Source organism: Onychostoma macrolepis, chromosome 15, assembly GCF_012432095.1.
Source record: "Onychostoma macrolepis isolate SWU-2019 chromosome 15, ASM1243209v1, whole genome shotgun sequence".
NCBI lineage: Eukaryota > Metazoa > Chordata > Actinopteri > Cypriniformes > Cyprinidae > Onychostoma > Onychostoma macrolepis.
In genome coordinates, this window is record NC_081169.1 from 26,272,276 (window position 1) to 26,286,146 (window position 13,871).

A 13,871-nucleotide genomic window follows, 5' to 3' on the forward strand; every position below is an offset into this window, starting at 1 on the left:
AACTCTAGACTAGTGATCAGAAACAGCTGATCGTGAGAGGCAGAGCATCTCAGTCCGCAATGTCATCCGAGGAGCTCGCACGGAAGCTGCAGCGCAGGCTGGACGCGGAGCAGCGTGACACCAAACCCGGCTCACCGGCGCAGACAGGAGCGGACGAGGAGCAGCCGCCGCCGGAGAGACCCAGCACTGCTGCCGTGAACGGCGACGCCAGCTCTGAACTGACGGAGAAACTCAACCGCAGACTGGACATCCATGACGGAACGGCGAAACCCAAGCAGATGAAGGTTTTCAACCCCTACACCGAGTTTAAAGAGTTCTCGCGCAAACAGATCAAAGACATGGAGAAAATGTTCAAGAGGTCAGTTCATTAATCAACACCATTTAAAATTCACCTGCTGTCGTTATCAAATATATTTATCTAAATTAAGATTTATCCAAGTTAATCAAGCTGCGAATGCATTTAACTGGTAGGCTGTTTGGTAAACGTTATTTTAGGCCGTAACAAGAGTGAAGTTTGTGTGCGTCAGAGAGTTTTGGGATCATTGTGTTCTTGGGTTTGAATGAATGATGCTTCTTTTAAATGAAATCCCTCCTTTATTATTTTTGATCTTTTGTCTATTATTTTCTTGATTGTTATTTTATCTCAGTCATTTCATTAAATTTAAATTTAAATTTATTGTGCTTTAGTACCATTAAAAGTGTATTGAGTTTAAAATAAAATAGTAAATAAAACAGTGTGAATGGAGTAAACCGGTAGTTTTATGATGGTATAAAAATATAAAACAATGCAGTGCATAAAATAAAAAATTAACACTATGAGGAAAATAAAAATGAATATGAATGTAACATTAATCATGAGTTCAACAATCAACAAGTATCGTGACAGGTGCATTTATATTGCAAAAGCATTGAAAATTAAATTAAATTATGCACATGGAGAATTATTTACCAAAAATATAGTGTGTGTAAAATAACAAGAAATGACCAATGGATTCTGAAGCTCATATTAAATGAACATGAATGCTCTCTATGAGCATCCTTGTACAGTGCCAAAATAATGTTTTGCTCTGGGGTCTCTCTCTGAACAGCCATTGTCCTGGTTTCCCTCATTATTTCAGTACAAGGGTCCACTCACAAACTCGACGTCCCCATGGAACCCACTCCATGAGCAACAATGCCATCTTTGTCTGTTTTGTGCATGTGTTTACATGCAGGGACTTGGAGGAGCCTATGATGAGAGGGAGTCTTTTTGGTTACATGCAGAGTTGATGAAATACCTTCATTCATTTTTATCATATCATATTTTTATTCATTTAATCCCATCAAATTCAGAACTGGGTTATCAGTAGTGCATCAAAACCCTCCAGATAATAAGTGTTTAATGCCGTTTCACCACAGAGACTGCATGTCATCCTCTGCTGCCAGGTCATGATTTTTCCAGAGTTATGCACGCATAAGCATGTTAACAGATTTGTTTTTAGCTGATCCCGAGGTTAATTATGCCTTACAGAGACTTTAAGATGAGGATGATGTTTTTTTGTTCTGCACATAAAATAGTCTAATGTTTTGCTCTTTGCTTCATTAACAGTAACGCTCAGTCAAGTCTTAGATTATACTGTTATAGAAAACTAACCCAAACTGTACAGGATATGAAAGTGTGGATGTCCCATAAGACTAGGTTACATCAGGACCGAAAGGTGTGTCTGTTTAAGTCATAGAAGTACATGCTCTGGCCCACTTCAGATCAGTTCAACCCAGTTTCATCAGAGATGAAAAAAGATGTCATATATAAGAGGAAAATGGGTCAAAAGCAGAGTTAACACATTCATAAACACAACTCGCACCTACACACTTCTGAATTAGCACACTACCATAGATAGATAGATAGATGGATAGAAATTCATGTAAGTTTGGGCTCAGTACAATACAAGAAATTAATGCCTTTATTTAGCAAGGACATTTAGAATGTTAGAAAATATTTCTATTTGCTTTTGCTTTTCTTTTGAACTTTCTATTCATCAAAAAAAAATCCTGAAAAAAGCATATCAGTTTTTGCAAAAATACGAAGCTGCACAACTGTTTCCAACGTTGATAATAGTAATAAAAAAAATCTTTCTTGAGCATCAAATCAGAATATTAGAATGATTTCTGAAGGATCATGTGACACTGAAGACTGGAGTAATGATGCTGAAAATTCAGCTTTGCATCACAGGAATAAATTAGATTTTAAAATATTTTCAAACAGAAAACAGTTATTTTAAATTGAAATAATATTTAACAATATTACAGTTTTTACTGTATTTTTAATCAAATGTGACCCTGGACCACAAAACCAGTCTTAAGTCGCTGGGGTGTATCTCTGAACAGCCATTGTCCTGGTTTCCCTCATTATTTCAGTACAAGGGTCCACTCACAAACTCGACGTCCCCATGGAACCCACTCCATGAGCAACAATGCCATCTTTGTCTGTTTTGTGCATGTGTTTACATGCAGGGACTTGGAGGAGCCTATGATGAGAGGGAGTCTTTTTGGTTACATGCAGAGTTGATGAAATACCTTCATTCATTTTTATCATATCATATTTTTATTCATTTAATCCCATCAAATTCAGAACTGGGTTATCAGTAGTGCATCAAAACCCTCCAGATAATAAGTGTTTAATGCCGTTTCACCACAGAGACTGCATGTCATCCTCTGCTGCCAGGTCATGATTTTTCCAGAGTTATGCACGCATAAGCATGTTAACAGATTTGTTTTTAGCTGATCCCGAGGTTAATTATGCCTTACAGAGACTTTAAGATGAGGATGATGTTTTTTTGTTCTGCACATAAAATAGTCTAATGTTTTGCTCTTTGCTTCATTAACAGTAACGCTCAGTCAAGTCTTAGATTATACTGTTATAGAAAACTAACCCAAACTGTACAGGATATGAAAGTGTGGATGTCCCATAAGACTAGGTTACATCAGGACCGAAAGGTGTGTCTGTTTAAGTCATAGAAGTACATGCTCTGGCCCACTTCAGATCAGTTCAACCCAGTTTCATCAGAGATGAAAAAAGATGTCATATATAAGAGGAAAATGGGTCAAAAGCAGAGTTAACACATTCATAAACACAACTCGCACCTACACACTTCTGAATTAGCACACTACCATAGATAGATGGATAGAAATTCATGTAAGTTTGGGCTCAGTACAATACAAGAAATTAATGCCTTTATTTAGCAAGGACATTTAGAATGTTAGAAAATATTTCTATTTGCTTTTGCTTTTCTTTTGAACTTTCTATTCATCAAAAAAAAATCCTGAAAAAAGCATATCAGTTTTTGCAAAAATACGAAGCTGCACAACTGTTTCCAACGTTGATAATAGTAATAAAAAAAATCTTTCTTGAGCATCAAATCAGAATATTAGAATGATTTCTGAAGGATCATGTGACACTGAAGACTGGAGTAATGATGCTGAAAATTCAGCTTTGCATCACAGGAATAAATTAGATTTTAAAATATTTTCAAACAGAAAACAGTTATTTTAAATTGAAATAATATTTAACAATATTACAGTTTTTACTGTATTTTTAATCAAATGTGACCCTGGACCACAAAACCAGTCTTAAGTCGCTGGGGTGTATTTGTAGCAAACTTCATTTTTGATCAGTAATATGCATTGCCAAGAATTCATTTGGACAACTTTAAAGGCGATTTTTCTCAATATTTTGATTTTTTTTTGCACCCTCAGATTCTAGATTTTCAAATAGTTGTATCTCAGCCAAATATTGCCCGATCCTAAGCTTATTTATTCAGCTTTCAGATGATGTATAAATCTCAATTTTGAAAAATTGACACTTAAGACTGGTTTTGTGGTCCAGGGTCACAGATATCCAATTATATCTTTGTATAAGTGTGCATATTTCTTTGTTTTCTCCATTCAAGCCTCTTTAGCACAGGGAGGGCTGTTGACCTGGAATGTGTCCGGAATGCAGAGGGCAGGACCAATATGCCAACCTCATCCTCCTCTTTCTGTTTGTTATTCTCTCTTTCTCTCTCTCTCTCTTTTTCACTTTCTCTCACATACAGTACCAGGTCACTCTTGTTAACCCTGACCCGTTTCATGCTGCTTCAAGTAGTTCATATAGCTGTTCTCAGCATATCTGCGGACTGCAGTGCTCTGAATGCCAGGCTCTATAGCTGAATCTCTGCCCCGAGCCTTGGCATCTATAAATACCACAGCAGGAAACCAGAGAGGACAAAGAGAGCGTCCACACACAAAAACATGCGATGCACCCGCAATTACGTCAGGGCAGTTTGTGTTTTCTTGCATCCACACACATTTCAGGGCTGTGTGTGTAGGAGTGTGTTGCCAGTTGCTGAAAGCAGTTGCTGTTCTGGCCAGCAGATTCCCAGTTGTCTTTTAATCAGGGCAGGCAAGTGTGAGCATGTCTTAGTGGGGGCTGTTAAAACAGCATCGAACAAAGAAAGAAAGTGAGGATTTTGCGTGAAATGGTTAATAAATTGGCTTTTATGCAGCACTTTAACAGTGAAGGTTGAGCTATTTATGACCTTTCAGAAACAATGAGCTCAGGAGATGAGATTAGACGGCCATTCAGAACAAAGATATGAAACACCCTGATAAACATTCACATTGTCTCAGATGTTTCTCTTTGAAATACCTTAGGAGAAATAAAAACATGCACATTTGCTGAAATGTTAGATGTGATTTAATACATTTAATGTGGATTGCAGGTTAGATGATTAGTAACATTTAATGCAAATAAGAAATTGTTTGTCCAAAAATGAAAATTTCCTGAGAATGTACTCTCCCTCGGGCCATCCAAGATGTACATGAGTTTGTTTTTTCATCACATTTGGATAAATTATCATTACATCACTTGCTCAGCAATGGATCCTCTGCAGTGAATGGGTGCCGTCAGAATGAGAGTCCAAACAGTTGATAAAAACATCACAATAATCCACACCACTCCAGTCCAGCAATTAATGTCTTATGAAGTGAAAAGCTGCGTGTTTGTAAGAAACTAATCATTCATTAGGGTATTTTACTTTCAACCATCATTTCTGGCCAAAATATGAGTCCATAATTCATAAAAGTCCATCGCCTGTAATCTCTCACATTAAAATCCACCAGCATATTTGTTTAAAACTGTTTTAGACTCTTTTCATTTGCAAACAGTGCTTGATCTGTGTATATTTCTCTCCTGATTTAGATTAAATGACTTTTTCACTGGTGAAAGCAATATTATGGATAGAGGACTCATATTTTAGCCAGAACAGATGGTTTTAAGTTTATTACAAACACAGATTTTCAGTTCACAAGACATTAACTGATGGACTGGAGTGGTGTGGATTGCTTGTGGATTATTGTGATGTTTTTATCAGCTGTTTGGACTCTCATTCTGACGATTCAGAGGATCCATTGGTGAGCAAGTCAGATAATGCCAAATTTCATAATGAGATCACTTCTAACATCCACGTGAGATTATTGTGACTTCTTTCAGAAGTAAAATCTGACTTTGTCTATTTTGCTGTATAGGTGAATATAAATGTGATCTCATTCATGCCTTTCTTTCATATGTGGAGAGGGAGAGAAGTAGAAATGAGGTGATGTTCACCTGTACTTTTCTGCCACAATGAGCAAGTTCTTTCTAAAAGCATCACTCGAACCGAAATAGAAACACGTGCCCACTCCTTCAATCTCAGCCTCTTCACTTTCACATAATGTTCAAGGCAAACACTTCTCTCTCTTTCTCTCGCACACACACGCGATCTTGCTGGTTGGTGTGGCAACAGCTGGGTGAGACTCTATAAATACTCTCCTCTGTTAGGATCTCTTTTTCCTGCTGTTTCTGCCGTCACTCTCCACCTGCTGTTCTGCTGGTCTCCCTCTGCTGCGACTGGATAAATCTTCATGTCAACTCTCACTCCTGAGTGTCGCTAGTTCAGGCTGATGGAATACATATGCTAGAATGCAATGTGAATTGGTCTGAAACAGCATATAGCGTTCAAAAGTTTGGGGTCGGTCAGATTTTGTAAGAGCAAAAATATCTTATGCTCACCAAGGTTGCATGTATTTGATCAAAAATACAGTGAAAACAGTAATATTGTGGGGGGGGGGAATACAATTTAAAATAACTGTTTTCTATTGTAATATTTTGTAAAATATAATTGATGTAATTCCTGTAATGCAAAGCAAAATTTTCATCATCATTACTATAGTCTTCAGTGTCACATGACCAAATTTAAATATTAAATTTTTATTTCATTTAAATTTAAATGGTTTTACTAATAATGCTCATTTTTTATTTAATGGTTGTGATTAAATTAATTGTCATCATAATGGAAAAAGAGTACAAGAGAGTGTTAACAATAACAGAATTTTACTTTTAGGTGAACTATTCCTTTAAAGCATTTGTTATTTTATTAAATTTTTTTATATGTCTCTGTGTGTAGATTTGACTCCGGTAAAGACGGCTTCATTGATCTGATGGAACTGAAGCTGATGATGGAGAAACTTGGAGCTCCTCAGACTCATCTGGGCTTAAAGAACATGATCAAGGAGGTGGATGAAGATTATGATGGCAAACTCAGTTACAGAGAGGTGTGTGTATATGCGTGTGTCTTTCACGGTATAGTTACAGCTTGAAGTCTTATCATCGTCCCTGATGACTGATTTAATATAGTGATTCAATCTTTTGAGAAATTACACTCCATGCAAACACTTTAGACTCACTTACTCAGATGATCCGATCACAGCACGTTTGTAAGAGATAACATCTCTGATTACAGTTCTGATGTGGCTTCACATTTAAATGTCAATTACATTTAATCACACTAGATGATTTTCACCTGGCAAATGTACAATTCTATAGATTTACATGAAAAAGGAACCACACACGTGTAGGATTCAAAATATCATATATATATATATATATATATTATTTTTAAGTATTTAAGTTCTAAAGTGTGTGTATAAGGGTCAAAGACAAAATGGGTTTTCAAGCCTCAAAACAATAAGAGCTTGGTTTTATTTTATTTATTTATATTTATTGTATTTGTTCTGAGCAAAAAAATAAAGACTGTCATAAATTTTTACCATGAGATGACATTAAAAAAGTATCAAAGTTCAGCCAATCTTTGCCACTGTCTTTCAAAATAGGTTTTACGCATTTGTCATCAAGAAGTATGTAATCATTTAAAATATGATAAAGTTTTATATGATCACTTTTTCTTTTATATATTTTATTAAGTACAGGTCAGAATAAGTATTGTTTCATTTTTACATAAATATATATGTTACACTGAATTGCAATGGAACGTTGAAATTTCACCCATATTTTGACATTTTATTATTTACAAAAGTTTTTAAAACATTAAAGTAGACACTTAACTGGAATTTATATGCTTTCTATGTACATAAAATCACTTTATAAATTTTATTACAAAACTACAACTTTTACTACTAAAACACCTGATCAGTTTTCTAAATGTGACCCCCAGCACACAAACAGGTGACAGTGCAGCTGTGTTCGGTACAGTCATTCTGTTGTGTGTCAGATGCTGCTCTCATTCTTCAGATTGGACAGACATTCCACATGGATGAGATTACGCACACACACACACACACACACACACACACACAGACAGATTGTGCAGAGAAAGGGGGGAAACCCGATATAAGGTCATTTTTGGCCTCTCCTTCCCCTCACTGAAATCAGTTCTGTTTGGACATGATCTAAAAATCATTTAAACAAAATTGCAGTTCAATTTTTACAACCAAAATAAAATTTTAAAGAACCTTCTCTTTAGTATACTGTGTAGATCTGCAGTGTCTTTTATTTTGGGAAATAAAAACAAAGCTGAATTGATGGTTTATATGCTGACATGGCAACTGATATCAGATTCTTTTGTGTTTATTTTTAGAATTGCATAGAAATGCTGATAACCTTTAAGCCATTGAAATTTCCCTATATGCCTAATCTGTCCATCTCTGTGTCAGTTCCTGCTGATCTTCCGGAGGGCCGCAGCAGGTGAGCTGCAGGAAGAGAGCGGACTGATGGCTCTCGCTCGACTTTCAGAGATCGACGTCTCGACCGAAGGCGTTCTTGGAGCAAGGGATTTCTTTGAGGCAAAGGTTTGTGGGGTTTTATGTTTGTGTGTTTTGATGCATGGGCAAACACTTGTCCCGAGCTCTTAGGCTCCCCCTTGTGGTCAAATAGTGTAAGTACATGAAAGGCTGACATCAAAGAACACATCAATAGTGTTACAGAGGACAGTTGTTACACTATAAAAAGGTTTTTGTTTTGTTTTTTTAGTCGAACCTCTATGTCCTAAATTATTTACTAAAAGTACATTCTTTTAATGTTAACCTTTCAAAATATAATTTATTGTATTAAATGAATTGTCAAATATTTGCAATTTTTTTTGCATGTTTAAAAATTATTTGTTACATTTTACATTACATTTCAGTGAATCCTTTTACATTTTTTACATGATTATGCATACGTCTTTATTTTTAATAATAATTTAAATAATTATATTATATTTTAATTAACTTTACTCAGCATTTTGCATGTGCATGATCATAGTCTCATTTAGGAAGTGTTGCTATATAGTGTGTTAGACCTTATATGGCAAGTGTTATTTATACACAGTTATAATATTTAAGATTTTTAATTAGTTTGTATTTGCATATTTTTAGTTTTTATTTTAATTTAAGTTTGTTTTACTTGACAAGTAAAGTGCTTTATTAAATCATTTTAATACATTTGAATTTTTTAGAACTGATTTATTTTAATTAATTGCCAAGACAACATTTTAAGTTTAGCTTTATGTTTTAATCTAATATTTGATTTTATTTCACCTTTATTTCTGTTAATGAAAACTACTTTTTCTTTTTTTTTTTTTGCTACTTTTAGTTTTGCTGATATGGTCTATGGTCTTTAGCTTCAAGTTTAGTAAATACACTTAACAAGAAATTAATTTATAAATTGTTTTATAAGGACAACTGCAATAGTAATGCATTTATTTTTATTTTTTATGTTGTAGGCGTATGACACATGTATTGTGTATTTTGTGTGTGTTTGGTAGGTTCAGGCTCTGTCCGTGCGCAGTAAGTTTGAAGCAGAGATACGAGAAGAACAGGAAGAGAAGAAGAGGATGGAACTGGAAAGAAAACAACGGCGTGCTGCATTTAAAGAGCTGCAGTCCACATTCTGCTCCTAAAACTATAGTTCTGCAGATCTACACAGTTTACTTGCACACAAGCACATACACGCATGCACACACCTGCTTCTTGTACCTCACACCTATGTGTAATCAAAACCACAGCCGAACACTGAACAAGTAGCATTAGCGTTATTAGCCGCTTACAGCTATCCTGAAATATGCATGAGGAATTTGTTTCGTGGGTGACGGCTGTGGAGAAGACGAGATGACGTGAGTGAAATTTCAGGAGACTTCTAATGTAGGACTTAAACTCTAATAGACTAGATTGTGCTTCTATTTTAATCTAAGCAACTATATATTTTTAGAAACAAAAACGTTTATTGTAAAGTTATTCAGTGTTAATCATAATTTTAAATACATGCAGTTGGTGTCGTGGACTAAATATTGATTATGACCAACTGAGAGAAAATAAACCATGGAAACAAAGGGTCAAGAAATATTTTTATTTTTTATAGATTTTAATCAAGCATTTTGTTCTGTTTTCTCTTTTTTGTTGACTGTTTTCTACATATTTGTCAGCTAAATATTGTTGTTAATTTTTGTTTAATTGTATTTTATCAGATGTTCATAAAATCTACCTGTAACTCTAGTGTTTTGCCAATTACGTAAAGCCCATTAAAATCACTGTATTTTTCAAAAAAAATATTTTTGCATGTTTTTTAAAATGACATTTCCGTGAATCTACATTATATTTATATTTACATTATACCTACATTATATTGCAATATATTTATGTGGGTATTATATTATATTATAATGTAATTTTATTCATTTGCATGTCTAACCCTACTATACACTATTATAGGCCCTATATGGCAAGAGTGTTTTAAGTGTTATTTATATACTATTATATTTAAAACTGTGTATAATTAAAATTCCAGAGATGAAAATTCCAGACAGCACTTAGAGACTTTTGCATCTGAACTCTTAAAATAATATATATATATATATATATATATATATATATAATTTTATATGTGCAAAATGTACTGTAATAATTGTATCAGTGGCATTCATTTTCTCTGAAGCGCTTGTAGGTGGCAGCACAGGAATTGGTCAACAAAACATGCAAAACTAGTGTTTTGATGACGTATATTGTGTTTAACTATGTAATATTTACTGCTAATAAGGCATAAAATGTTCTGTAAGGATTAAAAAAAACAACCACAACATTTTCACAGATATTTTAATCCAGTCTTGTGTTCCACATATCAAAATAAAGACATTTCTTTTACAGATCAGTTTCCACTCAGTGTAGCTTGAAAGAATTTGATTAGTGGCCTGTTTGCAGGAAACTGAATTACTACAATTCTTTCCCAGCCATCCAGAGTTTAACAATCATGCTTTATACATATAATAATAAAGTGAAAGCAGTCAGTCTTTCCTGATTAACAGTACATGTGCATAATCACCTACAGAGTAAAAAATCAGACAGTGTTGTGCCACCAATAAGATTGTGCTATTTTAAAAAAAAAATTTATTGCATGGATTGCATTGCACTGATAATATTGAGATTTTATTTCCCCAAAATAATCTAGTAAATAATCTATTTATTTATCTATATACTTTATTTACATAACCGTTAATGTTAAGTTCAATATTCGATCTCTTCATCCAAGAGTCCATTTTGTGACTTTGGTGGGAAAAATAAAAGTTTGTCAGTAGGCACTTAATAGGGGTGTTAATGAACACTTTAAAGGTATAGTTCAACCAAATGTAATACGAGTGCTGCAGGGATGATATTTTTGTAGGCCAAAACCCAGAAACAAACATTTGGTTGACTTCTGGTTTCTGAAGCCAGTGGGTTTTTTTGATTGGGCTTTTTGTTAAATGCCTTAATTTAAGTCTGTGGTTAACACAAGCTCAAGATATTTTACTCTACGACATAAAAACCCATTAGTAATACTCCTTAGTTTTTTTTTTTTTAATCTTTCACTTGTCTTCAAAAAGGAGGTCGCTAGCAAGTATATAAATGGGACTACAGAGGCTGATCGCGACATTAAACGTCATTGTGCCAAACAGATAAACTTATCTTCTCACTTCTAGTCTGCTTTTACAGCCTCTTTGTGTTTATAATCAAGCTATTGCAAGCTATTTTAACTCAGACTTTCAGGGAAACTGTTATAAATAAAGACTGAAGGAGTTGTTGTAAGCTTAATGGTGGTGACTTTAAAGTCACGCGACCATGGTGTAGTTTATTTATAGCCCATTTTTAGCTTTTTACTTTTTACATGTAAGGAATTAAAAAAGTTTGTTGGCCACCGACCAATAATTTATGTAATAATCCAAAAAACTGTGTAAAAATGACATTGGGTTTTCGTCGAGGGAACCAGGGTGATGTGAACTTCTGGGTTGGAATACAAAAATACATCATCACTGCAACGCTCTATATGAATATGAACATCCACTTCTGTAGAGTACATGATGGCAGAGTTTTAATTTTTGGTTGAACTATTTCTAACATTCATATAGTTTGATAAAAATACTTTATGGACAAGGATGACCCTTGTCTGTGTAGCCAGTGCTGGGTAGTGACGGATTACATGTAATCTGGATGATGTAATCAGATTCCAAAAAAGTACTTGTAATTAGATTACATTATATTTTAAAATGCTCATAATTAGATTACAGTTACTTTTTTTTATAGATTACATGATTACATATTAACACAATGGCAGTATTCATAATTTGATTTGCGCTAGTTTTTTCTCTCTCTCTTAAATTTTCCTTTATAAAATTCTACTGCTTTTATACACTTGGAAAGTCTTCCAGCTTTTCATCAATTCACAAACCCCCTGTAGTTCATTCATGAATCCCCGGCTTAATGTAATGTTTAAAACACTTCATGATGTTGAACACAAAGAATGAACTATATTTTAGGTCAAAAGTAATCTAAAAGTAATCTGAATACATTACCTAATATGTGTAATCCAACAGATTGCATTACAAAATATCATTTCCATCGTAATTTGTATACAGTAACAGACTACAATTTGTAGTAATCTACCCAGCACTGTGTGTAGCGCTTTAATAATTTATATTTTGAAAAAGGGCCCTTCTGACTCAGATATAGACAGGTAATGCAGTGAAAATGTCCATAGGGTGAAGATGGTCAGTTACAGTCATAAAATATTGGAGATTCTTCTTATTGCCAACAAGATCTTAAGCCGCCGTCACTCACCTGTGTTGCTCTGGAAAACACAAGTGTGTCTATAGCAGCAAAAATGGTTTTGATGGGTTTCTAACGGGACAGGGTGACATATCAGATCATAACTAACTGAGGTTGTCTTTTGGGATAAAACAGTCATAAACTGGAGGTTGTGTCGTGAAATGAAATGCCCGTTTCATGAGCGGAGAATTCTTATGAAATCACACACCCTTGCAAAAAAATAAAGCACTGCTACTCCACCCGGTCGCTGCCTTCTCCGTTGATCTGGACCACCACATGCTCTTTCTCCAGTGCGTCGCCGGTGTGTGTGTTTGGGAGTGTGAGCGGACAGGGCTGCGTGTCAAAATAACGCATGCTTTCAGCTTTGCTCCGGCCTTTTCCGAGCCGAGACATCACCTTGGTGAAGCAGCTGCCGTACTGGATCTCGTCGGGCAGGTAGGAGGTCCTCTTATGGTATCCAGAGCCTGTGCTCTCCTGAGAAGCGGTGAGGAACACCACCAGCTCGAAGTGTTTGGTGCTTGGGGCGTTGTTTAGAGGGCTGGATGGAGTTAGAGGGTGATAAAAGGTCAGAGGTGACAGGAAAAGAGGGCAAGGTCGTGACCCCAGGTTATCTACGCTGAATTCCATCGCGGTTTGGTGGAGTTCATGATCGTCACGCTCTTCGTAGAGAACGGCGCTCACGCACACATCCACCAGTGGCCTTGGAAGCAGGTTACAGACGCGGAACATCAGGCAACGCTGACCTCTGACCTCGCAGACTACGGCCTGAGGGCTGAACAGGATTCCACCGCAGTGCTTTTGAGGGCGGGAGAATTTAGCCACAAATGCACCTGAGTAGTGACAGGAAAAAAGAAATTGAATAAAAGGGAACTGAAATAAAAACAAAATGGTAAATAAATCTACAAAATAAATTATTGAATAAGAAAGTATTTATTTTAATAATAATAGCAATAGAAAATTTGTACATTTTATTATATATATATATATATATATATATATATATACAGTGAGGAAAGTAAGTATTTGAACACCCTGCTATTTTGCAAGTTCTCCCACTTAGAAATCATGGAGGGTCTGAAATTGTCATCGAGGTGCATGTCCACTTTGAGAGATATAATCTAAAAAAAATCCAGAAATCACAATGTATGATTTTTAACTATTTATTTGTATGATACAGCTGCAAATAAGTATTTGAACACCTGTCTATCAGCTAGAATTCTGACCCTCAAAGACCTGTTAGTCTGCCTTTAAAATGTCCACCTCCACTCCATTTATTATCCTAAATTAGATGCACCTGTTTGAGGTCGTTAGCTGCGTAAAGACACCTGTCCACCCCATACAATCAGTAAGAATCCAACTACTAACATGGCCAAGACCAAAGAGCTGTCCAAAGACACTAGAGACAAACTTGTACACCTCCATCAGGCTGGAAAGGGCTACGGGAAATTGCCAAGCAGCTTGGTGAA

General features: G+C 35.4%; 2 protein-coding genes across 3 annotated transcripts in view; one reads left to right on the top strand and one right to left on the bottom strand.

The window, feature by feature from the left end:
* On the top strand, positions 1-12,196 carry efhd1 (EF-hand domain family, member D1). The gene is made up of 4 exons (XM_058745358.1): positions 1-358; positions 6,462-6,609; positions 8,008-8,142; positions 9,099-12,196. The coding sequence occupies exons 1-4, from the start codon at positions 60-62 to the stop codon at positions 9,231-9,233; spliced, it is 717 nt and encodes a 238-aa protein (XP_058601341.1). The 5' UTR covers positions 1-59; the 3' UTR covers positions 9,234-12,196.
* The window catches only part of kcnj13 (potassium inwardly rectifying channel subfamily J member 13), a 20,577-nt gene continuing 17,111 nt past the window's right edge, over positions 10,406-13,871 (bottom strand). For both annotated transcript variants that reach the window (XM_058745357.1, XM_058745356.1), the window contains one exon: positions 10,406-13,235. In XM_058745357.1, the coding sequence (XP_058601340.1) occupies positions 12,637-13,235 (599 nt within the window). In that variant the 3' untranslated portion in view covers positions 10,406-12,636. The remainder of the gene's footprint in view (positions 13,236-13,871) is intronic.